Genomic DNA, 27,999 nt, shown 5'->3' on the forward strand with positions numbered 1-27,999 from the left:
AATTATGCTAGCTTACATTTTATAAAAACTTCTAATAAATTAAGGCTCAAAATTACAATCTTCCTGTTAGTTTTAGACTGCGGTGTTTTAGACAAATGGCTTGGTATTTTCTAATGTTTTAATAGAATTGGCTATAACATAATCATTACTAGCTTAAGAAAAAAACTCAAAATTTCGACTTTTTAATACCGGAAGAAAACTTCTGACCAAGAGAAAAAAATACCAAAAGAAAAGAAGTCTCTTGCTTCAGGATTGAACAACACTGAAAGCGACATAGGAAAGAAGCAATTGACAATTGCCTCTTGACCGAGCAAAACACTAATTTTTTTACATTCTTCCAGAGCCATAACATGACCATCTCAACGTGTCATGGTCACCACGTGGCCGATCATGTCAGTGAGATTTATAATAGTTTGCTAAGGAAAATCAACAATGATTATGATTATGGTGATCAGTTTCAAACGGGTTGGTTCTCCCCTGAGACCGAGAACTCGATTGGGCATGGTCGGTTTCCCATTTGTGGAATCAGAAATTGGCCTATCCTGTTTTGAAACTGCACTAACCGATCGGGCCGATTCTTAGGGATAATCCCAAAACCAGTGACTTTTTGTTTTCATTTTTTTTCCTTCTATCCCTTACAAGTCTAGGTATTGCTAAGTGCGGATGCGCAAACAAGTTATATGACTCTTGAACAGATTGCTATTTCCTACTCCGAGTCATCTTTCTCTTTTGGCCTTTTTTTCTGTTTGTTGGTGGTAATGATGGGAGGAAGCAAAGATTCAAATCATAAAGGGTCGATGTTGGCTCTCTGCTTTATAGCGTAATAGAAACTGAGGACTGATGGCACATCATGTGGGTTTCACATCTCAGCTCGGGTGTTCAGCAAGGTTATATGCAGATGCATATAGCAATGAACCATTGGTGGGTGTAATTATAATGGTGGATGAGTGGCTACTTCCCCTTCCACATTACACCTGCCCACAAATTATTGTAACGAAGGTGGCAACAGCAACACATGCAAATAGAGAAAAAAGCTGAAGTCAATTCTTATTCCTCGACTAATATTAGAACCAGATCGGTCACCTTAATGCTTTTACCTCACCCTCTTCCTTTTTTCGCACTGCAAAAGTGAGTCTCGCGCGGTGTACTTGCACCTGCAAAGTCAACTGTGTTAGCTTCAGATTGCCTAAACGCGGTGGATTTTATATTGGGCCGGGCTGAGCCCACATGGGCTGTTCAATCCATCTTTAAAGACTGCAAAGATCCATTGGGCCAGCTCAAGGGCGTGATTCTCTGTTTTGAGCCGAGCATACAATCAAGCGGCCGACTAGGTCGCAAAGCCCACCTAGCCGATTCCCTCCCGAAGAACTGGATTACCAATCCCCCTAATTTGCTGATGTTGATTTTATGTTCGGACATCGAAACCTTATGTTTTTCTACAATGCCGAGTTAGTAATATCGTTAATTTTGACAACAAAAAAAGTGAGTCTCAAGCATATAGTCACGTAACATCTCAAGCCTGGAGAAATAGTGTTCTCTAGTCTTTTACATGGAATCAGGAATAGGATTGGTTCCCATGAAAACCTCTCAGAACTAGCCGGTTTGGTCCGGTTCAATTCAATCTGGTTCTTGGGTTGAACCGGACGAATACACACTCCTAATCATGATACTAGTTCACTCTACATTACTATAAATTAAAGTATTTAGGACATAATTAATATAACCACAAAGCCTAAATCTAGTTAACGCAATTCTTTACCTAGAACTCCATGTGAATCACATGTAAATCATTCACTTCTTTTGTCATCATTAGGGAAAGCACATGATATAGTTCAAAACTATGAAGCTTAGACACATCAATAGCACGCTCAGAATTACCTCAAAAATTGAAAAACTCAAAAAAAATCAAGCTAGATTAGAGAACGTGTGATAACAAAAAAAACTTAGCATTAGAAAAATGATGCCTACACAAGATTATACTGTAATATGGACTTTGATCACAGCTGCAGTCCTCAGTAAACACATCAACATTTGGGCAAAAACGATCTGCTCATGCACTATGCTTCCTTTCTCGGGTCCCTTGATGAAATTCTGCGTTTGGAAAAGCAATAAAAGGCACATGCATTATCAGTCAGAGTGGACTGAATCATTTAAAACACTATGGAATGCTAGAAACATCCTCTGACCATAAATTAGAATGCTTATCATCACAAATAACATTCACACAGATCTCTACCCTTAAAGGACTATCTACAAACGCTATGATTATAAAATGTTTTACATCATGAGACAAAATAATTAACATCAACCATTACTGTCATCACACACAAACAAGAGAGAATCTTATGATGCGAGTATCTAAATGTAACATTCATATTTGCACTTTACATGAATACAAAGAGTCGCAAAACTATAGTTCAAAAGTCATTTTGCAATGAATTCACCTCAAGGATGGGAACTATCTGGATTGCAAATTTGATTTAGGTTGAAGAGATTAACTATCGGGAATAAGAACAATGAACAATATAATCAGAATAAACCAAGAATCAGGAATGAAGAGTAAGGATGTCATCTAACTTCTCTTGAAGACCTTTTCTAGTGTCCTCGTTGTAATTAATTTCCTATTATAAAAGGAAATCTATAGCGATAGGTATACTCAATCTTAGCATGAGTTTCATATCACTACAAGAAAAATTGCCACAGCGCATTAATCTGTGCCATTTCAATGTTAACAGGCTATGACAGAGAAAGGTCAAACCATGCAGACCACCTGCTACAAGCACGAGTAACTGATGATCATTTAATATGTAGCAGAGGTGCATCATAATACTATACATGGTGTACATGATATTCATCAAAGGTAAGGATTCAATTGTTCAAAAGTCTTACCTAGTTGTGCAAAGGTATAAGAGGAGTCGACAGGAAGAATCAATGCATGCAGATCGAACGAGAAGCCTGATGATTAACCCATGAACTGTCAGGCTTTGGAGCTGAACATCAAATAGAAGTGTTCAGCATATCTATAAAATACTTGAACAAATCATAGATTCCACAACGTCATTAGGAGTAAATGAATGGAAAAGGAGGGGAAGAAAGGCAAAGAGAAATGATATTGATGTAACATGTTTCTACAAAACAAAGAAGAACCATGAAACCAAATTGATTTTATCATTGCGAAGACAAATTATTTCAAGGCCATTTTTTTCTGTATGTAATTTGTTTCCAAAGTGTACTAATTATTTAAGAGGCATGAAAAGGTTATGGTCTGTCAGTCCCTTAAAATATTTGCAACTGAAGAGCCCAAATTGGAGAATTGTTGGACGAATAACCGTATATGTTAATTAATTCAAGAAAGGGATCAAGGAAGAAGATATTTCTCTCAAACCAGTCTAACTAGGGGATTATCAAATATTAAGATACTGCACTTCGTCTTTTTTCTTAACCAAGGACGTGCCATTATATTTCTCAAATGGCAATCTGGCTAAGAGTACCTAGTCTAGAGGAAAGCTTCAGAGGATTAACAGGGCATCTGAAAACTGGCAAAAGTAAAAAGACTGGGAATCCAAAATTCTTTTGTTTGGTTTACTAGGCAAATTCTACACCTATTTATAGCAACCATTTTATGGCTGAACTCCGCTCCACTCAAGCAACTATACTTAGTGTCAGTCTGGATAAGTGTACCCACCATCTCAAGATAAGCACCTTATCCTTGATGGAGAAAACCTCTGAATGGGTTTTAATCCAACCAATGGCCCGCTAGTTCTAAGGTTGCAATTTCTTTTCAAAACATTCAATTGGGCCAGCTGTATTTACCTGGGATGTGCAGATAATTCTCCAGAGTAAGGATACAACGACATTTTTTATTGCAGCAAACGATTTAGATATGGACAAGTGCACATGCATGCGTAGAGAGAGAGAGAGAGTTAGTTGTTCAGCAAGATCTACAATCACTGAAAGCCACAGCTACAATCCTTTCTCTAGCTAGTTGGGAGAATTGATCGAAAGGTAGAATTAGAAAGAGACTTCCTGAATTCTTCTTAAACATTATGGAAATGGATGAGTGCTAGGAAGACCATTGTATAAGATTTTATAACAGAACCTTTTCCGAGAGGGTCTTTCAGGGAGATATAGCTAGCAGGCACAATGCTCTACTTCATTGATTGATAACGTAAACTTTGGTTCAAAAAATAGAACTGCTCTATTATGCTCTTTAAAGCCTCTTAATTTGTGTACTTAACTACAGGTTCATTGAAAAAGAACTATAATTTTCCCTAGGTTTATCTGATGTAAATAGGTGCTAACTGTAGAATATTATAAAATTCTTTCGAATAGACAGTTCAACTGGTGGTTGATCGCTGTTCATACCATCAGGGTTTCCTCATTCATTAAAATTTTGCATAAGAGATATTGTTTCTTACACCATTATACCTCCAACATTTGAAACCCTTTGATCCAGAATTCCCATTATGGCAAGATAAAGAAGAAAAAAGTTGGAAACATTCATATATCAAGCAGACACTTGAAACCTAATGATTCTGTGGAAACCAGCCAATATTTCAATGATTTTGCATTTTTTTTTTGCCTAGCTCATCAGCTTGAAACCTGAGACAAATTCCATTCGCAAGACATGTTCAAATATCATGCTAGAGATAATATAGCAGACTAATTGACAAAGCAATTTGCAAAAGAAGTTATTATTTAAACAAAAACAAGTTCACCAGTGGGAGAATGTGTTTAGCTAGGAATTTTACATATCGGTCTTGAGAATATCAATTCTAAGAAATGTATGTAGTCCAGATAATAGGTTTTCACGCAAGCAAATCATCTATGAATTGTACCATTTGATTAACTTGACAGTAACTAGGCATTGACCTTGGCAAAATATTTGCATCAAATATAAAAGAGTGGGTGTTTGGGGTAACTATGGCTTAAAATTTTTAACTTTCATGATGCCTTTGGGTTGTTCTATATTTTCTCTTCAACATGGATCCTAATGTCCTTGGAGAACAAACAACATGCTGTAAACTGGGTGATACTTAGAGGCTTTTGATTTGGATGGGCAACTTCTCTTCAGAGTAATCTTGCAACAGTGATCTGATTGAGAGAAGATTTGTGGATGGCTTGTGTACTAGTACTGGCTAGGGGGCGTTTCAATCAGTTACATCTTCCAAACATCGCACAGGAACCATGCTCACTGTTATAACAGTCTCGTTCTATCATGAAACTATGCAGTACATTGGCCTAGTTTTTGAGCTCCAAAGAGAGGAAATTGAGCAAGGTGGTCCTCTATCTGCGAGATGAGTCTCCTTGCTTGATGTTGTATTCAGAAAGGTAATGAGCCAGGTCATGTTTCCCACGATAGTTTTGACTCATAATCAGATTATTAACAGCAGCATATCTATGTATTTCATGCTCTAAAAGTCAGTTTTCATGGTTTTTTTTTTTCCCACTGAACTTTTTTGTTTAGATGCATCCCTTGGTACGTCTCATGCTTCTTACCCCATGTACTTGAGCTTCCTCTTTCAAAACTAATACTTCAACAGAGAGATCATCTCATAATCTAGATTAGATACTTCATATCACATTCAAACAGATCCTATTTCACTACGTTTTAAGTTTATGTCAACAAAGTCTGAATAAAAAATTGATGAGTTTTGCACAACCTTAGAAAACATGAAATGTTAGATAATAAATCTTCCTCAAAACACAAGCCATACACCACAATTTAGCGAGCACTTGCCCTCATGTATGCAAGAAGTTCAAGTACATTGCCCATGGCATATCAGAAAGCATAATTTGCTCATAGTCACAAAATCATATTTATTTGAAGAAACTATATTTCCTGATCTAATCTTGATAACATTAAGACATCAAAGAATCTCACTGCACTGAAAACAAGCGAGGAAGAAGAGATGAAGAAACAGGGGACAAAGGGACAAGGAAAGAACAAACTAATGTCAGTTGTAGCACTTCCCAGAACTGTAAACTTTTCAGTGGAAATTAACAAAAGGAAAATGTTTAACCAATCATAAAGACTTTAAGAAAAAGGAAATAAAGCGAGGATAGAAAGAATTGATATAAACTCGACTTCTTGAGGCTTCAGAAACTCCGAGAGGTTATGTGTTGCAATATTCAAGGTGCAACAGCAAATAGAATCACTACGAAACCGCATCCATCAGTAATCAACATAAGGAATCATAAAACTCCAGTAAGCTTGAGTTGTCAATTATCATATGTCACAATTTCAAAGTGGAGCTTAGCAGATACAAAATCAGCAACGAAAGCAAGTTCAGAAACTGACCTAATGCATGCCTCAGAGGTACTTGAATGCAACAACAGCATCGAGTCGCAGCCTCCAATTTTATCATTTGCAAGGCCATAATATACTTCTTTATACCTAAAAGTGGCTAAGAGTCATCTAATCATTTATGAACAAACAAATTTTAGGAAAGTTTAGTTCTATTTTAGTATGATCAACAGACATACCAATGATTGATAATGCTGCTGCATACATTATGCACGGTTCCCATGTCACATAAAGGGAGCATGCTAAAAACATTTCTGCAACTTCTGCTGCCTAAAATCCTGTGCTCTGCCACTGTTCAAGAAGAACATGAAGAGTGTCCATCTCTGCAAGTCTTGTTGCCTAAGAAAGCGCAAGGAGAAATATAAAGAAAGCATATCAAACTTAGGACCTTTGCAGGAGAAAAAGTTGCTCTTCATGTAGTTTCATCATAAATCTAGGAATGCATTTCATGAGAAATGTTTTCTTTGAAAAGTTACCTGATTGAGTATATAAAAGATTGATCAAGGCATATATTAAATTATATCAACAAGTTTTTGATCGATTGAAGTTGCTGGGAATTTCAAATGAAAAAGAGGCTTCTTATTGGATTGGCCACCTCCACCTTTTCTAACAGTATTTTTTATATACCCCTAAAGCAAGGTGCCTTTGTTTTTTTTTCATTATGCTCTAAAAAGGTAATAAAAGGGCCAAATATTTTTCTCATCAACTATTTATTACTGTCCGCAAAGTCATTTATCTTAGTGTTTTGTCACCACATAACTATAAATGATCACAGGAATAGACTATTAGACAAGAAATTATCTCTACGAGAAATCGGGCTTAAACTATTTGTGTAAATGTGGCCGTTGTGTGAAAAAATTGTGCCCAAGAAGCAGGTTCTTACATCATAATGGGCAATAATTTCACAATTCATTTTTATACAAAATAAGTTGACCAGTCTAGCTAACGTAACTTCACAAAAGCTGATGAAGACCATAATATGGTTCTAGACAGAGCACGATGGAAAATGAAATACATATAACATTGTGCATAATAAAGCCAGATTATTGGTAGTGTTAGCCGTAGTCATATTTTATGAAAGAATAATGGGAAAAAAACCATTTGACAGCCTTATATAATACATCAAAAATTCTACTTACTAACAGATTTGTTCAGATAATTCTTTATCATCTATTAAAGAAATGATCATGGGAAAACATAAAAAGATAAAAAATAACTACGAGTGGATTATTCGAGGGTATTAATTCAGAATAATAACAAAGTGCTGTTGGCCAAATTTAAACAAGGGGTGGAGACGCAGTGATAAACTATACGATTCGCATCTCATTAGTCCGGTTTCTTCCTGCCACAATGACGTGCCTATCCTCAACAATCACATAGCTATTCAATCAAAGAGTACAATCTGAAACCATTCACTAATTAAGACTCAACTACTAATCATCTCAATTAGAAAATAAAGATATATATCTGAAATGCACGTGGCTACTAAATATCAGTTTTTTACCCAACTGAAACTTCAAGGCTGTCCAGAGCAAACTTTGCCTTATACAAGAAAGACGCATAGGGCCTTGTTACTTGTTTCAAGAAAAAGATATGAGGATAAGAGTCAGTGGTTCTCTCATGCATGCATGCATGCATTTAGCAACTCAAGAGGAAATCAGCATTAAGTTGCCAGCAGTAGAAATATTTCACTATCAATATGCAGCTACTAATGGAATGAATGCATATCTCAAAGCTATATGATCATGAAGAAAAGAATCTGTTTTCTTATCTCTCATAGAGTGATTACAATGAGTATAAATACATGAACAGAGAATCTAAATTAGGTAAGAAACCTATATAGATAAAGATCCTAAGTTGCCTCTAATATCTATCAATATCTAATTTACAGCAATCAGAATAAAAACAAATCACATAATATCACGTAATATAATCACGTAATATAATCAGGGAGAAATTCTAGAAGATTTCCTAATACATTCCAACACTCCCCCTCAAGCTGGCTTGAAGATGTCTTCCATAGACAGCTTGTTCACTAGACGAATGAATTGCCTTCTATGTAATCCCTTGGTCAGAATGTCAGCAGTCTGATCATCACTTGAAATATACGGCATACAAATTAGTCCGCTATCAAGTTTTTCTTTGATGAAGTGTTTATCAACTTCCACATGCTTTGTCCGTTCATGTAACACGGGATTATGAGCAATTGCGATTGCTGCCTTATTGTCGCAATATACTTTCATTGGTATGGAACTTGGAATTTGTAGTTCATCTAAGATACCTTTAATCCACATAACTTCGCATACACCATGTGCTACTGATCGAAATTCAGCTTCAGCACTACTTCTTGCCACCACACTCTGCTTTTTACTCTTCCAAGTGACTAAATTACCACCAACAAACGTGCAGTAGCCTGAAGTAGATCTCCTATCCATAGTACTTCCAGCCCAATCTGCATCGTGAACACCTCAATTTCCAGATGTCCATGTTTTTCAAACATTAGACCCTTACCAGGACTTCCCTTCAAGTAGCGTAAAATTCTATATACCGCTTCAAAATGCCTTGGCCCCGGTGAGTGCATGAACCGACTCACCATACTTACAGCAAACGATATATCAGGTCGAGTATGAGATAAGTAAATAAGTCGACCAACAAGCCTTTGATACCTTTCTCGGTCTATTACTTCTTCAGCCTTGGCAAGTTCAAGCTTCATATTTGGTTCCACGGGGTCTCTGCTGCTTTACATCCTAATAGACCTGTCTCTTTAAGCAGATCAAGAACATATTTGCGTTGGTTTATAAAAATGCCCTTTTGGATCTCGCAAATTCTATTCCAAGAAAATATTTCAAGGCACCCAAATCCTTAACTTCAAACTCCTCACCAACTTCCCTTGCAAGCTTTTCAACTCAACTTTGTCATCACCGGTTAATATTATATCATCAACATAGACGATTAGAATTGCACGCTTACCTTCCTTTGAGTGTTTATAGAATAGAGTGTGGTCTCCTTGACTTTGGTGATAGCCAAATCTTTTAACCACCTTCCCGAATCGTTCAAACCACGCTCTTGGAGATTGTTTAAGTCCATACAACGACTTTTTTAATCTGCAAACTTTGCCTTCAGTTTCTGCAAAACCTGGTGGTAAACTCATAAACACTTCTTCCTCCAAGTCACCATTCAAGAATGCATTCTTCACGTCTAACTGATGTAAGGGCCAATCAAATGTAGCAGCCAAAGATAGTAAAATTCGAACAGAATTTATCTTGGCAACTGGGGCAAAAGTCTCCTGATAGTCTACTCCATAAGTCTGAGTGAACCCCTTTGCCACTAACCTTGCTTTATACCGCTCAACACTCCCATCGGGTTTACATTTTACAGTAAATACCCATTTACAGCCAACGATCTTTTTTTCTTACGGTGTATCAACCAACTCCCATGTGCCATTCTTCTTAAGTGCAAGCATTTCATCCTCAACAGCCATCTTCCACTTTGGATCCTTCAAAGCTTCATGGATATTTCTAGGAATAGATATGTGAGACAGATTTGACACAAATGCTCTATGATGATGAGATAACTTTTGGAATGACACATGTTTTGATATAGGATGCTTAGTACATGATCTAACTCCTTTTCTAAGAGCTATAGGCATATCAAGATTAGAAGCATTAGTATCAGAATTTAAGATAGGAATGGAGGGAAAAAGAGTACTACTAGGATCACCTGATGACGAAGGCAAGAGATCATCTCTCGGGGTTGTAGATGGATGAGGCTCCAGGACAAAGTTCTGATCTGCAATATTTTGAAGAGTTTTCCTTCTAGTATAAACCTGAAGCTCGGGCTTGTTGATCACATTGTGATCTTGAACTTTTCTCCCCTATCTTTGACACATCAAGATTTGGCAGAGGTGTTTTCGAAGATTCAAACAAAGGATTAGGAAGGACAGGAGAGTTAATCTCTTCACTAACTTCGCCATTCTCCCCCTGAAGAGATTTGTTAGAAAAAAAACGGTTGTGACTCGATAAATGTTACATCCATAGTGATATGAGTTTTACCAGTATGTGGATTGTAACACTTGTAACCTCTTTGATTAGGTGCATACCCTATAAACACACACTTTTCAGCCCGAGGATCTAATTTAGATCGACACTGAATTGGGAGATGGACAAATGTAGTGCAACCAAACACCCTTAGAGGAATATCAGAAAAATACGAGCTGTGGGGTACACTTTTTGAAACAATTTAAGGGAGTAGTGTAATTTAATACCCGAGTAGGCAACCTATTAATTAGATAAGATGCTGTTAGCACAGCTTCCCCCCATAAGTATTTAGGTACATGCATTGAAAAACAGAGGGCACGCGATACTTCAAGGAGATGGCGATTTTTGCGTTCAGCAATGCCATTCTGTTGGGGTGTAGTTCGGCAAGTTGACTCTTTAGAAAGTTTACTAACAGACAAGAGGCTGCAGGCTAACTTAGGAACATGCAGTACATTATGAAGTTTAATAGACTCGAGAAAGTGGAACTAATCCTTTGCCCGCAATAGATGAAAAACTCCCATCGGCAATCCGAATTTTTTGGTTGCCGGGACAAGGAATATAGGATTTGAACAAATATGGAAGATTAGTCATATGATCGGATGCCCCCGAATCAATGATCCAAGGTACAGATTGTGAACAACAAGAGAGGGCATTTAGATTTCTACCTTGGTGGGCAATCGAAGCGGTAGGATTACCCGATACGGACCCACCTGAAGTAGTTGCGAGAAGATGGTTTAGTTGTTCTTTGCTGAAAGAGAATGCAATGGCCTCATTAGCTGTAGGAGGCATACGCTGAGAAGACTTATTATCACGGCTAAATGAAGTTGGTCTCCTTGCTTCACTAGTTGTAGAAGCTGGACGGCCATGAATCCTCCAACAGTCTCCGTGTATGACGGGGTTTGTTGCAAAAATCACACCAAATACGAGGTTTCCCATTTGATCTTCGCAAGTTAATGGGGATCTTGCTTATATTTGCCTCGGAAACTATTGTTGTAGGAACATGGCCCTTCTTGTCTTCAAATATAGTTAATGCTGAACCTTCCAATGATCCATCCTTTCCGCCGGTAGCTGACTTGCCCAGCATTATTCCCCGTCTACTTTCTTCTCTCCGAACCTCGAGAAGACCTCTCCAATAGGTGGAAGAGGCTGCTTCCCAAGTATTCTGCCCCGTACTTCATCAAACTCATCTCTAAGCCCTGCTAGGAAAGCATAAATACGTTCTGCTTCTACAATTTTCTGTATCGATTACCATCTTCAATACACATCCACTCATGATCATTGAATACATCCAATTCCTGCCACAAACGTTTCAAGGAGTGAAAGTATTTTGTGACAGTTTCCTCTCCTTGTCGCATCTTCCCTAGCTTCAAGGTTAACTCGTAGATTTGAGATTGATTACCCAAATCTGAATACATCTCACACACCGCATCCCGAGTTCCTTTGCGGTATAATAGCCCAGATAATTTGCACCAATATCTTCTTCCATGGAGTTGGTCAGCCACGTCATAATCGCTGAATTCTCTCGCATCCCGCACAGCCCAAGTGGGGTCATCTGTCGCTGGTTCTGCATTATCTCCAGTCAGATAGCCACTTTTTCCTCTACCCCGTATATACATTAGAACGGATTGAGACCACCGAAAAAATTATCACCATTCAGCTTTATGGAAGTGATCTGAATGGGATGAGCTTCGGTGGATTTTGTAAGAAGTGATGGAGGGTTAGATTGGGTGGTTGATGATTCGTCCGACATAGTGATCGAACGAAAGAAAAAAAAATTACTCGAGGTGAATAGATGAAGGACCTTTGGGCTCGATACCATGAAGAAAAGAATCTGTTTTCTTATCTCTCATAGAGTGATTACAATGAGTATAAATACATGAACAGAGAATCTAAATTAGGTAAGAAACCTATATAGATAAAGATCCTAAGTTGCCTCTAATATCTATCAATATCTAATTTACAGCAATCAGAATAAAAAACAAATCACATAATATCACGTAATATAATCACGTAATATAATCAGGGAGAAATTCTAGAAGATTTCCTAATACATTCCAACAGATCAAAATCTTGCAGATTCTGTATGATATACTGATCGCAAACTTCCAAGAAATGATTATCAACCCATACTCACCTTGTAATTCATCTGCCAATCTCACCTAACTGCTAATTTGATATGGCTCTAACAACACTGAAGCAAAAACAGCAATGACTTTGAGAAACTAAATGTTACTTATTCCAGTGTGTCCGATCATTGGTACCCCAAAAGCTTATCTTTCATTGATCAGGTTCCACTCAAACATTCAAGAAGCTTCCGGGACTTCCAGGTCATTCTCATTCATAAAAGCTATGACACAAAAGGATGAAAACAGAATCCTAATTTATTGTAAAGGCCTCGCAAATCAGAATTGACAATCAGCTTCTTGTGCTTTTGTCTCCATTCTACTAAATAACTTATCTAAACTCTGTTTCTCGTATTTTTCACATAGTCCACAGGGTGAAAGAAATTAGCCACCTGACCAGTTATCCATGGGCAAAAACCAATGCTCTAACAACATTGAAGCAAAAACAGCAATGACTTTGAGAAACTAAATGTTACTTATTGATCTATAATATTAGCATACAGCATTGATCTATCATATTTAAACGAATCATAGACTATGTAATATCATAAACAGCAAATGAATGGAAAAGGATGGGAAAATGGCGATGAGAAATGACATTCAAGTTATAGGGTTCTATAGAACAGAGAAGGAAATCAAATTCATTTCTCAATTGCCTAGACAAATTATTTCAAGGCCATCTTTTCTATATGTAATGAGTTGCCAAAGCGTACTAATTATCTTAAAAGCATGAAAAGGTTAAGGTCAGATCAGTCTCTTGAAATATATGCATTGAAGAGCTCAAACTAGAGAATTGCTTGACCAAGAACCATATTTATTAGTAATTCACGATAAGGATCAAGAAGATACTTCTCTCAACGAGTCTAACGAATGGATTAGCAATTAAGATACTGCACTTCATCTTTTTTCCTTAAACATGGACATGCCATCCCATTTCTCAAAAGACAATCTGGCTAAGAATACCCAATCTAGGGGAAAAAGCCACATTTGACAAACAAGGCATCTGAAAAATGGCCAAAAGAAAAGACTGGGCATCTATTACTCTACCTTTTGTTACTGAGCAAATTTTACACCCATTCCTTGCAACCATCACATGGCTGAAGACCGTTCCATTGAATCAACTATACTTAGGGTGCATTTGATCTAGAATTTCCATTACTACAAGAGAAACAAGGAAAAAGTTGGAAATATCCATAAATCCATATACACTTGAAAAGCCGAAAAAGAATGAATATCTATGGAAGCAACCAACTATTTCTGATGATTCCGCATTTTCACAAAGCTCGTCAGCTTGAAACCCAAAACAGATTCTATTTGTAAAACATGTCCAAATACCATGCAAGAGGTAATCTAGCAAACTAATTGACAAAATGCTTTGCAAAAGGTACCATCCAAGCAAAAACAAGTTTGCAGAGAAAGTAATATGCTTAACTTAGGAAGTTTACATTTGGGTCCTAAGTATATCAACTTTAAGACATGTCTGTACTGCAGAAAACAGATATTGAGGCAAGCAAATTAACTCTGAAGTGTACCATTTAAATCAATTGACAGTAACTAGGCTATACACCTTGGCAAATTTCTTGCATCAGATTAAAAGAGATGTACTTGGGTTGGCAATGGCTTAAACCTAGTGTCCTAGGAGATCAAACAACATGCCGTAAACAGGGCATACTTCAAGGCTTTTAATACGGATGGGCAAGTTCTCTCATAGAGTTATCGGCACTCTGGTGATCTGATTGAGAGAAGATTTATGGATGACATGTATACTAATACTGGTCTAGGATGGATTTCAATCAGCTACAATTTCCAACCATTGCATATGAACCATGCTTACCGTTAACAACAGTCTTATTCTCTCTATCAAGAAAATATGCAATAATTAGGGCCGGTTTTTGAGTTTCACAAGGTGGAAATTGAACAAGGTGGTCCTATATCTGCAAGGAGCATCCCCTTGCTTGATGCCGTATTCAGAAAGGCAATGAGAACACTTTTGACTTATAATCAGATTATTAAGAGCAGCATACTTGAGCCTCTTCTTCTAAAACTAATAATTCCATAGAAAGACATCATCTGTAATCTAGATTAGCTACTCTATGCACTGCTCCAATCACAATTAAACAGATCTATTTCACTAAGTTTTTAACTTTACGTCACCAAAGTCTGAGTAAAAGATTGATGAGTTCTGAACAAGCTTAGGAGACATGAAATGTCAAATCATGGCAGCGTCAGACAGATGAAAAATCATACTGGAAACACATGCTGTACACCACAATTTAGCAAGCACAAGTACTCATTTATGCAAGAAGAGACAATCGCAACTAATAAACAAGAAAAGAGATTTCTTTACCGAGTACATTGCCCATGGCACATCAGAAATTCCTCATAGTTAAATTATCACATTTCTTTTAAGAAGCTATGATTGTTAAATATTGGAAACGCATGCCATACACCTCAATCTAGCAAGCACAAGTCCTCATGTATCCAAGAAGAGACAATTGCAACTAATAAACAAGAAAAGAGATTTCTTATCGAGTACATTGCCAAAGGCATAGCAGAAAGCGTAAATTTCTCATAGTTAAAGAATCATAATTCTTCAGATGCTAAATTTACCGTTTAAGAACATTAGAGACATCAAAGAATCTCGCCGGAATGAAAAAAGCAAGGAAGAAGGGATGAAACAGGGGGAATGAGAAAAGGAAAGAAAAAAGCTAAGGTTACCTTAACTTGTAATACTTCCCAAAAATGTAAATTTTTTAGGGAAAATTTAAAAAATAAGCAAATTTCTAACAAGTCACATTGATTTTAAAAATAAAAGAAAACAAAGCAGGGAAAGGAAGAAATAATTTTAACTTAACTTCTTGACACTTCTGGAAACTCGAGTTTCCTAGATTTGGACTTGGAAAAGAACATAAAAAGTGGAAAATTAGTTCCAAAATTAGTTCCATAAGCATCCATTTAATTTCATAGTTATGTGTTGCAATATTCAAAGTGTGACAACAAACAGAATTACTACAAAACCACATCCATCATTAATCAACAATAGGAGTCATATAAACCTCCAGCAAACTTTAGTTGTCAATTGACAGATGTCACAATTTGAAAGTGGGACCAAATAGATATGAAATCATTAACAAAAGCAAGTTCCAAAACTGACCTATTGCATACCTCAGAGCTACATGAATAAAATGACAGTATTGAGTCACAGCCTCCAAATTTATCATTTGTACAACCATAATATACTTCCCTCATACCTAAAAATGGCTAAGAGCCATCTAATCACATTTGAATTAACAAATTTGACGAAATTTTAGTTTTATTTCAATATGACCAACAGATGTACCAATTATTGATTTTGCTGCTGCACACATTATGCAGGATTCACATGTCACATAAAGGGAGCATGCTGAAAACTTCTCTGCAACTTCTGCAGATGAAAATCCAGTCCTCTCTTCAATAAAAACATCAAGAGCTTCCATCTCTCCATGTCTTGTTGCCTAGGAAAGCGCAAGGAGAAATAAAGAAAGCATATCAAACATAGGAGCTTTGTTAGAGAGAAAGCTGCTCTTAGTAGGAAATGCATTTCAAGAAAAATTTCAGACCTTTCTTCAAATACCCACAACACTGAGAGTCTAACAGATGATCTTATACATGAAGCATGGACAATTCTCTTTGCTACTTACCATTAGGTATTCTAATTTCTAGTACTGAAGTGCAAGATTCTTTGAAAGTTTATGTGAAATTTGTACTTATCTTCCCTATACTGGAGATTTTGTGAAGTCTCTTAACTCACTTCCTATAACTTCAGAATTTTGCATCTCTCACGACACCTTTTTAACCAAGAGAGGTGAAGCCACCATAACAACTTGTTCTCGTGTAATGTAAAGCAATAAATAAACACCCAGAATAATCTATAAAATTATAATCTGTTTAGGCGATCAACTGCTCACTAACATATTCAAGCATGCAATACAGCACAATTTATAAGCACTCAACATTCTGATGCAGCAGCTTGCAACAGCTTTATTTCTATCCAAAAAAATAAATATCATTCCTCTATTCTCTCTATCCTCATTAAAGCTTTTTCTTTGACTGTTCTTGGTCCAAAATTCAGACAGAGCACAATGGAAAACAAGAATCGTGAAACACTGTACATAATAAAGCAAGATTCTTGCTATTGTTAGTTGTAGTCATATTTTATGAAAGAACAATGGGAACAAAACCATTTACAGCCTAATAATGCATAGAAAACTCCGCATTTAAAAATATTTGTTCAGATATACCATTTTATCATATAATAAACATATATTAAGGCAGAAACACAAAAAAGATCAACAATAACTACAAGTGGATAATTTGAGAGTATCAATTCATAACAACAACAAAGTACTGTTGGCCAAAAATTTTAGAAAGGGGTGGAGAAGCAATGATAGACATACATTCCCTGTCTCATTAGTACTGTTTCTTCCTGTTGCAGTGAGGTGCACTTCCTCAACAATCAAACAGCTGTTCAATCAAGGTATAATATAAATATAATGTACAATGTGAAATCATTCACCAATTAAGACTGAAGATACTAATCATCTAAATTAGAAAATTAGGTAACATATCTTAAACGCACCTGGTTACTGAAATCGATTTCTTACCCAACTGGAACTTCAAGGCTGTCCAAAGCAACCTTTGCCTTATTCATTAAATAAAAAGAAAAGAAAAAAGCAAATAGGTCTAGTTACTTGTTAGCAGAATAAAAATATGGGTATAATAGTCAGAATTTCTCTCATACATGATACAGGCAATTCAAGTGGAAATCAGCATCAACTTGCCAGCAATAGAAATATTTATATATCAATATGCAGCTACTAATCGAATGAACCCATATCTTGTAGCTATAAGATCAAGATCTTGCAGGTCCTGTATAGTATGCCGGTAACATACTTCCAAGTAATGATTATTAATACATACTCATTATGTAGTACAGATGCGAATCCCACCTAACACTGAAACTGATATGGCTCTACCAACACTAAAGCAAAAAACAATGACTAATTTGAAAAACTACATGTTGCTTATTCCAGTGTGTCTTATTATTGGTACCTCAGAAGTTTATCTTTCATTAATCAAGTATCACTCAAACATTCAAGAAGCATCCAGGAGTTTTAGCTTCTCAGTCATTTTCCTTCGTGAAAGCTATGGCACGTATGGATAAAAAGAGAATCCTAAACTGTTACGGAGGCCTCAGAATTCAGAATAGAAGGTCAGCTTCTTGTGCTTTTGTCTCTAATCTACTGAATAACTTATGTAACCTCCATGTTTCTCATTTCTTTTTCATGTCCACAGTCCACAGGGCAAATGAAAATAACCACCTAACCAGTTATCCATGGGAACAACCAATGTTCACATTACTCTCACACTCCAAGTAAATTTGGTTTTCAATTCTCTCTAGTGATTAAAGGACTTGAGTGTCAAGTGACCTTTCCTAGTGGCTTGCCATCTCTCTGCATCTTCTTCACTTCTCTATGGTTTTGCCTATTCAAGCGCCCCATAAAACATAGAGACAGAGCCCTATATCCCAGTGATCGAAGTTTCTCAGAATTCAATTCTCCTGTCAAACCGATAATCCACTGCACATCTGTATGATGAGTACATACTGCACATCCGCATTTCCTAGACACCTCAAAATCATCCAAATCTATGCATCCCTTCCAACTTACAGTGCCCAGATCGGCTCAGTTTTTTGGCCTGAAACAGAACTGAACCAACCCGTGTACAATCTACTTCCCATTATTTTCCTCTCCCTCGCTTGTTTTTCCTTCGAACCTCAGCATAGAATCAGTTTTTTAACCTGTGAATTCACTACCAAGCATCCCAAGACAGAACTCACGAAGAAACACTGATTCAGCGGCTGTCAAACAAATTCAACGACACACCTTCAAGTTCCCGCGCAATTGCAGCACCAAACGAATCGAACTCAAAATCCAGCTCAAGTATTAAATCATCTTAATAAAATTCGGATGCGCCGGGCGTTACCTAATCTATAGCAAGCAGCATGAAGCCCAGAACGAACCTCAGCAGAGAATCGTTCACCCGAAGCAATGGAAATTCCATGGCTTCGTTTGGCGGTGGCAGTCCGTCGCCTCCGCTGGCCGTCGGGTTCCCTAGGGACTCCGTTTCAGTAAGAGGAACTTCTTCTTCTTCTTCTTCTTCTGTGCGTCACCTCCGTTGGCAGGTGGCGATCTTCCATTTCGTCACAGCTCAATGGTGTCGTATCGATGGGGTTGGAAGTTTGGCTATGGCGAGGAAAACGGAAGGAGCTTCCTAACAAACGGGAAAATCAAAGAAAAAGAAGAAATAAAAAAGGAAGGAGCTTACTGACAACGGGAAAATAAAAATAAAAAGAAATTGAAGGTTAAGAGCGGACGAGGAAGTACATAATTAGACGGTTTGATGTGTGGATGGAAGGTTAATTATCGGGAAAGATGAAAGCGATCGATTTTGATACATTCCTTTTATTTCACGGTAAATCTTTTATAATTTTAAAAAGTCATTTTCCAAAACAAAAATGATATAACAGAAATAGCTATACGCAAGAGGCTGCAGATAAATTGTTATGAAACACATGTTCGAATCTATTTATAATAATAATAATAATAATAATAATAATAATAATAATAGAGTGAAGGGAGAGCAATCGGGATTGCTCCATGGTTCCGTATCCAAGTACAAAAATGGTGAATAAGTGTGAATAAAAGCGGATACACTGAAAATTGAAATTACCTAGAAAGGGAATGAATCGAAACGAAAATTCATGGAAATGAAAGCGCAAGATTGAAAAGTGCATGGAAAGAGAGTAAAATTGGAAACAAAGATAGAGAATGCCCACAGAGTGTGTTGTATCTTTCTCTTCCGAAATGTTCCTCCACTTCACTAGCAGCAAAATGCACGTCCCAAGCCCACTCATTTAACTCTCCAGCCACAACCTTCGAACTCATTTTCTCGATATTATAAGTCTAGAAGCAGGTCGAGCTTCTCTCTCCTTGTCGAGCTCTCTCCGAGGCTGGTCATTTCCATCATCGTAGCTGGCAAAGTCAACACTAATTTTAAGTGTGACGCATAAAATACCGCAATGGAAATATATGGGTAACTAACAGCTTGCTATTGAGAAAAAGAAAACGAGAAGGGAAAAGGAGGTGGCATTGTAATGAAGATCAACTGAGTTCACTTTCCTACCTGCCAATTGCTTCCTTAGCAAGTTCCCATCATTCTAACAACAAAAGCTGCAAGCCAACACCACCATTTTCATCTTTGCCGGTCGAACTGGAAGTCGATATAATCTTAGTTCGCATGTCTTGGGTGAGAATAAATTCGTGATTTCTCTTTGATCCTGTATGACTATGTTCCTTGGTACCCATTTGACTATCTTGCAAGTCCTCCGGTCAATCTGCTCTGCTCGAATTATCCTCATGCATAAGTGAACTCTCCGCTTGTGAGTCTGTTAATTCATTACCGACCTCATAGAGTAAAGCTGGATCTATAAGCTGATTATCTCGAAGCTCAACCTTCAAATCTTCCCCTAGTTGCTTGCATATTATTCGAACTCCCCACTTGTTAAGGCTTTCACCCGATAATGTAAGACCAAATTGTATATAACGCCTATCGATTTGAACAAAATCGACGTCGCCCCACAATTTAGATGGAAAGGCGTACTCAATCCCGAGATGAACTGAATCCAATCGACTATAATTTTCTATATTCAAAAGTTGCATTTTTCCATTAACACTCGATTCGATTTGAAATAAGGGTCGCCCTAGTAGATCATTATTGAGAACATAACAAATTACCAATCCAAGAATCTTGTCATACAAGTCCTTTGAAGCCATGAACGATAGGAAGCCCTCTTCAATGGGAAGGACCCACTGTGGCATCTCTCCTCTAGGGATAAGTGTAAATATAGGCCAATCCTGTTACAAAGATAGACCGATAAAAAATATCCAAGTTAATATTAGTACCCAAAGGAGAAGATCCATTGATCCTTGCTTGCATTAATACACAAGTCTCATGCTATAGAAATCATTCCCATAAAAGTACAGAAGCCACCAATGTTACATGCATATACGTGCAGAACCACTTCATATTTGTTTACTTTTCTTAAGCCTTCAATCTTGCATTTTTTGCTATGTGTGAGAGAGAGAGAGAGAGAGAGAGAGAGAGAGAGAGTCTAACCTTGCCATGTGAGTCAATAACCATATCAGCCAAATCTCCATGGACAAAACTATGAACTGTGGTTAATTCTTCAATGTTTTGTAGAGATTCACAATTATTCGCTAGAAAATATCTCAAAGATGAGGGAAGCTTGAGAATCTCTTGTAATTGATGGCAACTCTCGAACTCTCAATCTAGCCAAACGATCACGCTTATTGATTGAAGGAAGGGTAGTAATATTTTTTGCCGACGGAATTAAGTCTTCCAAGAGTGGAAAACATGGAAGATTCTCAAGAAACTCTACTTGAGACAGATTACATCTTGTAAGGTTTAATTGGCATAAATTTGAAAGTCCGGCCTTCATGCATGAATCAACTGAATTCTCGTATTGTGGAAACTCGATTAAATTCGTGCAATGCTAAACTCGCAAGTTTTCAAGGTTTTGTAACTTATAAATGTTAAATGGAAGATGTTCCAGGTTCTTGCAATCATGTATATCCATTATCTTCAAAGCGACAAGATTTTCTATTGATGTAGGAAGCTCTTTAATAGCAACCCCTTCTAAGAAAAGCACTTCAAAACCTTCAAGTTTATGTGAAATATCAGGGAACCTTTCAAATTTCGTGCAATGATAAAAATTGAGAACTCGTATTTTTTTCGACATGAGCACATTGGGAAAAACACTAAGTTCACTGCACATGCTTAAATTCAACACCTACAACTTGTCAAGATATGCGATGGACTCATGGGCTTCTACCAAATTTTTGCAATTACTAAAATCTAATTCCTCGAGATTTGGAGAACATGAGAGGTCTGGCGTGCGAACCATCAATTCGTAGTGACTGAAATTAATGTACTTCAAATTTTGGAAGGCCTGCAAAAATAGAGAAACCAACTTTGATGAACACTCTAAAATTATTATATTTTAGGTTGTCGATATATGGAGCAATTTGTTTTTTTAAAGAAGTGATTTGCTATTGAGTCTACACATTGGCCTATGTAAGTTGTTGTACATAGACGGGGGAGTCAAACTTGTGAAATGATGGTAATGTAATTTCGAACATCATTCATGTTGTCCATGGTTTTATATATTGATCATTAACAATATAATAATTTAATTGGAGGGGCTTGGCTTGGTTGAGGGTTATAAAATTGGCTACACAAAACAGGAGAAGATTGGGTTTCTCATGGATAATTACATATCCTTGACTGTTATATAATCTATATGTTGACCTGGCGTATATCTCATAATTACATAAGCTTTGGCCACCACACTCTTAAGGTGGAAGGAAGCAAGGACCTTTGGTAAATCAGACAACTCGAAACCTACTATTCCCGTTTCTGAGTAGAAATTACTAAAAACTTAAAAACTTTACCAGTACTTACACACACACACACGCATATACAAATTAGCAAATTAGAGCTAACTCTCATCATTTTACATTTTAGAGATTATTTGAAAAAAATGAAAATATATAAATACACAATACAAAAAAGATCACAAATAAAATTGGGTTAACAATTATTTAAAAAAGTTAGAATAAATACCATTAAAAATCCCAAAGCATTATTCAAATTTACCCCTAATTAATTTTCTTCTCACAAAAATCCTTAATTAGTACAATGATAAAACATTTATCCCAAACTAATTTTTGTCTAACAAAAAATCCCAAACTACTACTCCTCATGCAAATCTAGCAAATGAAAATTAGTTTGGAATTAAACTATGTCGTGTGTCATGCATGTGGCATCACAAAATTCAAGTGAAGTGTCATGTGGCGAGCATGCGAATGCAAGCCGCATGACATAACTATACCACATTTCATGCTATGTGACAACCATAGAAGCATAGTAAAGTGCCACATGGCGAGTGTGGATGTGGACTATGTGACAAAACTATTCCACATGTGATGTCATATGGCAATCACAAAAATAAAATGAAGTACCATGTGGCGAGCATAGGAATGAAGACTCCACTAAATTTAGCTTTAATTATATATCGTAGAAAAATGGGCGATTTAAACACTTTCACAACGTATTTGCGTAAAGATTAATACTTTTTTTTAAGTCATGCAAGTACGACGAAGCCAACTTTGAAAAACATTCGGAAAAAATAAAAATTTCATGTACTCAATTCAAAATCTAGTTCTAACTTTCTATTAAGAAACTAGTGAATGCCCCTACTGGATCACTGACGTTGATTTAGTTGTGCACACATTGCTGGCAAAGTTCCTAAAAAACACTATTATGTCCACTTGGAAGTGCTGCTCCTTAAGAAATTATTTAAGCAATTAACAATGCCTTGCTTGCTTTCAAACCTTCGACTCAGCCAATTTTATTGATGCTGAACGTGCATTGGGTACGTGGCCTACCACTGAACCAGCAACTCCTTGGGTGTTTTACTTCTATATACATGTCAATGGGAAGATACGTCATAGTTTTATTTCCCTTTTGTTCGATTAATATACAATTTTGTTTTTGTGAAATGAAAAAGTTTATATGTAAACAACTGACAACAAATTGCATTTTGAATTTCTTCGCTAGGTAGATTTGATCGATTTCAAAATACATCTAAGTCGATAGTTAGAGATATTAGGTTTAAAAAGTATGCAAACTTTATCGATACCATACATAAGGCAAAGATGATCTCTTACTTTAAAACTTTAAAAGATTTCAATCTTTTTTTTTTATAAATATTACTTCCATCAAGTATCCTTAATTACTTATTCTACAAATATTATACCATGGACATATACATGAAATTGATTTTTTTTTATCTCACATATTTCAATATGAAAAGTCGAATTTTTTCATGATGCAATGGCCTTCGTAGAAAATTTTTAAATCTTGCAATATCTTTCTCTTTCCACATATATGTATAAAACTTCTTTCTATTTTGTATTTTATTAACAAAAATGTTTCCATTGAGTATTTCTAATGAAGTTTTTCGCTTAATTTTTCAAATGTCAATTTTGCTGCATGTAAAACATAAGTAATTAGGGTCTTTTGAAAGAAAATAGCAAGTTGGTGCTTGAAATAGAAGAACAACACTTCCATTCATATACTATACATATAATATGCATCTACATATACAAATTAAGTAGATAATAAAAAGGTCTATGTCGGTAATGCGTACCTTAAATTGTTTTAGAACTTCTGTGATATTGCCGTTACTCATATCAAGTCCCACTAATTTCTTTGGACTAGCTGAAAATTTTGGAATCTCGTGAGCACATCCAGGCCATTCCAACCATCTAAGCTCACTAGGAAGACATATAGGACCTTGAACGGAACTATGCATGTTGTGCAAGATGAGCAATCTAAGCCTTCTCAATTTTGTAAAAGCATCGGGATTGATATGCATCTTTGTTGGCTCAGGTAGTGCCAACACTATGGCTTTTACAGCATAATCTCCCTGTAAATATAGAACTAATTTAGACTATGCGTGTTTGGTAAAAGAGTAAAAAATCTAGGACCATGTCACATGACAGAACATCGATGACATCATCATACAACCATAGTCTATTGCGTCTTGCAGGATCATCTCGACATCCTTGGTTCACAATATCCATACCCATTGCTTGAATTAAGTCATGCATTCGTATGATTCCATGCTCAAAGCTTATCAAGGACCTCTTAATGAGAACATCAAATCCTACAATTGTCTCAAGATCGCAACTGTCGAGAATTTTCTTTGTGCACTCTCTTGCCCACCCCTTAAAGAAGCAAGCAATGTGGAGAAAGATATCTTTCTCATTTTCATCTAATCCATCAAAACTCACCTTGAGCACATTATTTATGTTTTTGTCAGGATTCCTAGAAAGTTTCTTTATTGTACTTTCCCATACATCTTCTGTTGTACCACATAATAAGGAACCTAGCACTTCAAGTGCTAAAGGGAGGCCTTTAGCATATTCCAGAGCACCATCCACTAGATCTGTCTTGATTTGGTGTGTTTGAAAAGCATGCTTGCTAAGCAGCTCGTGAGCTTGACTGTTACTTAGTGGTTCAACTTTGTATACATGATCTTGATCTATCCGGTGACAAGTTAGCAATTGTTTATCTCTTGTAGTAACAATGATCCTACTTCCATTACCAAACCACTCGCCTTTTCCTGCTAAAGCATCCAAGTGGCACAAGGCATCCGCATCATCAAGGATGAGGAGAACTTTTTTGCGACCAAGTCTACGTTGTATTAGATTATTACCTTCATCCACATTGGACACTTTTAATCTTTGTTGTGGTAATAATATATCATTTATTATCATTTCTTGTAAAGTAACCAAACCCCTGCTATCTTTTGAAGTTTCTCTAACATTTGCTAGAAAACATGCACCCTCAAATTTTCTGAACAGAGCATTGTAAAGAGCTTTTGCTAAACATGTCTTCCCTATACCTCCCTGTCCCCATAATCCCACCATAAGAACGCCATCATTAGACTCAAGTTTTAACATCGATTTCAACTCAGTGACTCGGGAATATATGCCAATCGGATGCTTAGCAACATGTAAAGGACGGTCTAGGTAAGTGGAGATCTTGTTCACAATTTCTTGTATAAGCTCTGACTCATCCCTGACAAAAACAGAGAAACAAGTTGTAGAATCATTTTAGCGATGTGAATAAACAAATAACGAGAGCACATTGCTAACAATGACAAAGCAGTGCTCATATTTTCAGATAATGACAGCCAATGTATTCCCACCGAGGCGAACTAGAACTCCAAGAGCTCCACACCAATCAAAATAAGTTCCAAGGTTTTAACCTTCAGTTATCCAAGTGACTCGTGTTCTCTTGATTTATACATGACAATTTACATGACAAATATGTGATTTATTTATACGCTTAATCAAAAAGCGCTCCTTAGATCATTAAACGGTGATTATAGTTTTGATTCCAAAATTATTAAATACCCTGAAGCACGATGTTATTGCCTTTAGGTGTCCTGTAAACAGTAATCATCCTGTATCAAGCGTTGTGAACTTTTTCCTTCCAAAGAAATGGGGAAAGTGCAATAATACTACTAAACATTTTGTCCGTTGGTCAATCAAGTTTTAATTTTTTATTCTGTTCAAATGAGCCAGTGAATTTTTCAGCCGATAAAGTCCCAATGTCGATTTTCTATTATTGAAAAAAGCCAAGTTTCTGTTCTATGAAAAGCCACATGTGATTTTTTGAACTAAAAATACCAATTGTAACGTGTTTAGACTTGGTCGACCAAAATCGAAAATCTACGGAACTCAATTTTACCAAAATGAAACGAGAAGACCTCAATAGCCCATTGATAAAATTTCTAGAACTTTTATTACACTTTGAGGAGGGCAACGAGGATCCAAAAGAAAGAGCCACAACCTTACCCAAATGGAACAGGGCTTAGCAAAAGCTAAAGGCATAATTCTATCATTTGATGCCCAAAATTAGATTTTTTTTTTTTTTTTTTTCATGCTGGTGAATTTTAATAAATATTGGTAATTGTAAAAAACTGCCATTAAAAAAAAATCGGTGACTTTTCTTTCACATAACTTGTTAGTGACTTACCAATAGTTTCATAAAATCACCAACTACTTTCTATAAACTGCACATTACCCATTTCATACTAACTAACAAAATTTGGTTTGCATAACTTACGGCTTCAAATTTACTAATTTTTATTTAAAATTACTAATATAATTAGAGTGACTTACCATCTTTGATAATGTTAGATAATGGCCTACTAGTTTTGGACTACCAAATCTCACTTCAGCTACTTATCAATGTTTACTTGTTCTTCTAATTTGCCAACTTTTCTATTGGGTTCTTAGCTCTCATTTGAGTTTCTTACTTACTCATTTTTGAGATTGTCAATCTTAATTTGACTTACCAAATTTTCTTCAATTAAGTTACTAACTAATTTTAGATTAACAATTCTCATTTGAGTTACTGGCCAAGTTTATTTTTCTATTAATTAGCAATTTTTTTCTAATATTTTGCCATATTTTATTTATCTTTCTAAATTACACTTAGATTCACCAATTCTTTAATGAAATTACGAACTTAAACTTAACAGACATAAGAATTTTCAAGAATCATAAGATGAAGTATCTATACTTATAAGCATGTGTGTGTGTGTGTGTGTTTTTTTTTTTTTTTAAATATTCATACTTAATTGTAAATATTACTTTTCTTATAGAAAAAATGGATTCCACTCTACTTACCCATCATTCAAGTGCCACCCGGACAAATTCCCAGCATCGAAAAGAGCTTTCTTCCATCTCTTCACTTTCTCAGAATCCTTCCCGAACTTAAACTCGTGCTTACCCAAAGATCTCTGATAACTCTTTCTGCCCTCTCTCACTTCTCTTGGGTCCGCTTTATAAAACACCGGTAGAACAATGAGGTTCTTTTGCTCCTTGCACTCTATAATCTTCGCCAACTCTTCCAAGCACCACCTTGAGGAAGCATAGTCCTCGGAGAAAACGATGATGGCAATGCATGATTCTTCAATAGCCTTCATAAGTACCAGCAATATTTGATCTCCCTTTTTCAATTCCTCACTATCCCGGAAAGTGTATACTCCATCTCGGTGTAAAGCTTGGTAAAGATGGGCAATGAAGTTGTTGTGCAAATCTGCGCCTCTGAAACTCAAGAAGACGTCATAAATCCTTTTGGGTTCCAATGAAGAAGCCATCGGATGATGGAGTTTACCAATCGGCAACTACTATTTGCTGAAAATTTGAGACTCTGTTTTCAGGTACTTCACCCCTAGGTAGCACCGACACGTTGCCGGAGCTTCCGAGACACGTTGACACACACTCGGACACGCTTCGACACGCGTGTCCGAAAGGGTGGAGGCCGCGAGTGAAGGCGAGACCGCGACGGCGAGAGACGGCCAGAGAAAGAGAAAAGAGTGAGGCGAGGGCCGTGAGGAGGAACTTCACGAGGGAGGCACTCGTGGGGGAGGGCGGCGTCGTCAAGTGGGGTGGCGGCAGCGGCGGCAAGGGGGAGGAGGAGGAGTTCGCGGCGGTGTGCAGCCTCTCCGCGCACAAGGACCGCGCGTTCCGCCTTCTTTTCCGATCCCTTCCACTGAAATTTTTCTAGGTTACTCCCTTTTCCGCTCCTTCGGTGAATGCTGGTGCTTTTCTTGCGAGTCTTTGATGCTTTCGGAGATAGGCGTCGTGCGGTGAGGCTGAGGAGGAGGAGGAGAAGAAGGTGCCGTGCTGCTAGGGTTTTGAGAACTGTGAAGCAAAATAAAAGATTAAAAATAGGCTTGCGTGTTGGAGGAAGGAGGAAATGATAGGAGGGAGGGGAAGGGGACGGCTGTCAGGTGGTGGGGAGGGAAAAAAAGTGAAAAATTTTGGGC

At 36.9% G+C, this 27,999-nt stretch overlaps 2 protein-coding genes across 18 annotated transcripts; both read right to left on the minus strand.

Moving 5' to 3' along the window:
- Nucleotides 1-1,986: 1,986 nt before the first annotated feature.
- Nucleotides 1,987-19,042, minus strand: LOC104444934 (tRNA-specific adenosine deaminase TAD2-like). 17 transcript variants are annotated; one of them, XR_005550803.1, is made up of 8 exons: nucleotides 18,492-19,042; nucleotides 15,808-15,961; nucleotides 13,515-13,625; nucleotides 6,487-6,646; nucleotides 6,302-6,389; nucleotides 3,686-3,813; nucleotides 2,890-2,990; nucleotides 1,987-2,091 (listed from the first exon to the last, which is right to left on the minus strand). XR_005550803.1 is itself a non-coding variant. In XM_039311940.1 (4 exons), the coding sequence occupies exons 1-4, from the start codon at nucleotides 6,546-6,548 to the stop codon at nucleotides 2,058-2,060; spliced, it is 258 nt and encodes an 85-aa protein (XP_039167874.1). In that variant the 5' UTR covers nucleotides 6,549-7,408; the 3' UTR covers nucleotides 1,987-2,057. The 17 variants fall into 17 exon arrangements, 4 of the variants coding, with proteins under 4 accessions (XP_039167874.1, XP_039167872.1, XP_039167873.1 ...); XR_005550806.1 differs by having other exon boundaries at nucleotides 6,302-6,407; XR_005550798.1 differs by having other exon boundaries at nucleotides 6,302-6,397; nucleotides 18,492-19,041.
- A 5,055-nt stretch (nucleotides 19,043-24,097) lies between these two features.
- On the minus strand, nucleotides 24,098-27,652 carry LOC120293860 (disease resistance protein RUN1-like). The gene is made up of 2 exons (XM_039313634.1): nucleotides 26,855-27,652; nucleotides 24,098-25,235 (listed from the first exon to the last, which is right to left on the minus strand). Exons 1-2 carry the CDS (start codon nucleotides 27,325-27,327, stop codon nucleotides 24,098-24,100), a joined length of 1,611 nt encoding a protein of 536 aa, XP_039169568.1. The 5' UTR covers nucleotides 27,328-27,652.
- Between the last annotated feature and the right edge of the window lie 347 nt (nucleotides 27,653-27,999).

This window comes from Eucalyptus grandis, chromosome 5, assembly GCF_016545825.1.
Source record: "Eucalyptus grandis isolate ANBG69807.140 chromosome 5, ASM1654582v1, whole genome shotgun sequence".
Taxonomy (NCBI): Eukaryota; Viridiplantae; Streptophyta; class Magnoliopsida; order Myrtales; family Myrtaceae; genus Eucalyptus; species Eucalyptus grandis.

What these genes read in the sequence shown, in the direction of transcription:
- LOC104444934 (XM_039311937.1), bottom strand. Translation starts at nt 18,569, where the DNA reads ATGGAATTTCCATTGCTTCGGGTGAACGATTCTCTGCTGAG. An exon ending in GTGAACGATTCTCTGCTGAG is followed by an intron (nt 16,971 to 18,528) that starts GTTCGTTCTGGG and finishes TTGATTGAACAG; the next exon opens with CTGTTTGATTGTTGAGGAAG. An exon ending in GTACTAATGAGACAGGGAAT is followed by an intron (nt 15,962 to 16,903) that starts GTATGTCTATCA and finishes GCGCTTTCCTAG; the next exon opens with GCAACAAGACATGGAGAGAT.
- LOC120293860 (XM_039313634.1), bottom strand. Translation starts at nt 27,327, where the DNA reads ATGGCTTCTTCATTGGAACCCAAAAGGATTTATGACGTCTTCTTGAGT. An exon ending in GGGTGGCACTTGAATGATGG is followed by an intron (nt 25,236 to 26,854) that starts GTAAGTAGAGTG and finishes TGTTTTTGTCAG; the next exon opens with GGATGAGTCAGAGCTTATAC.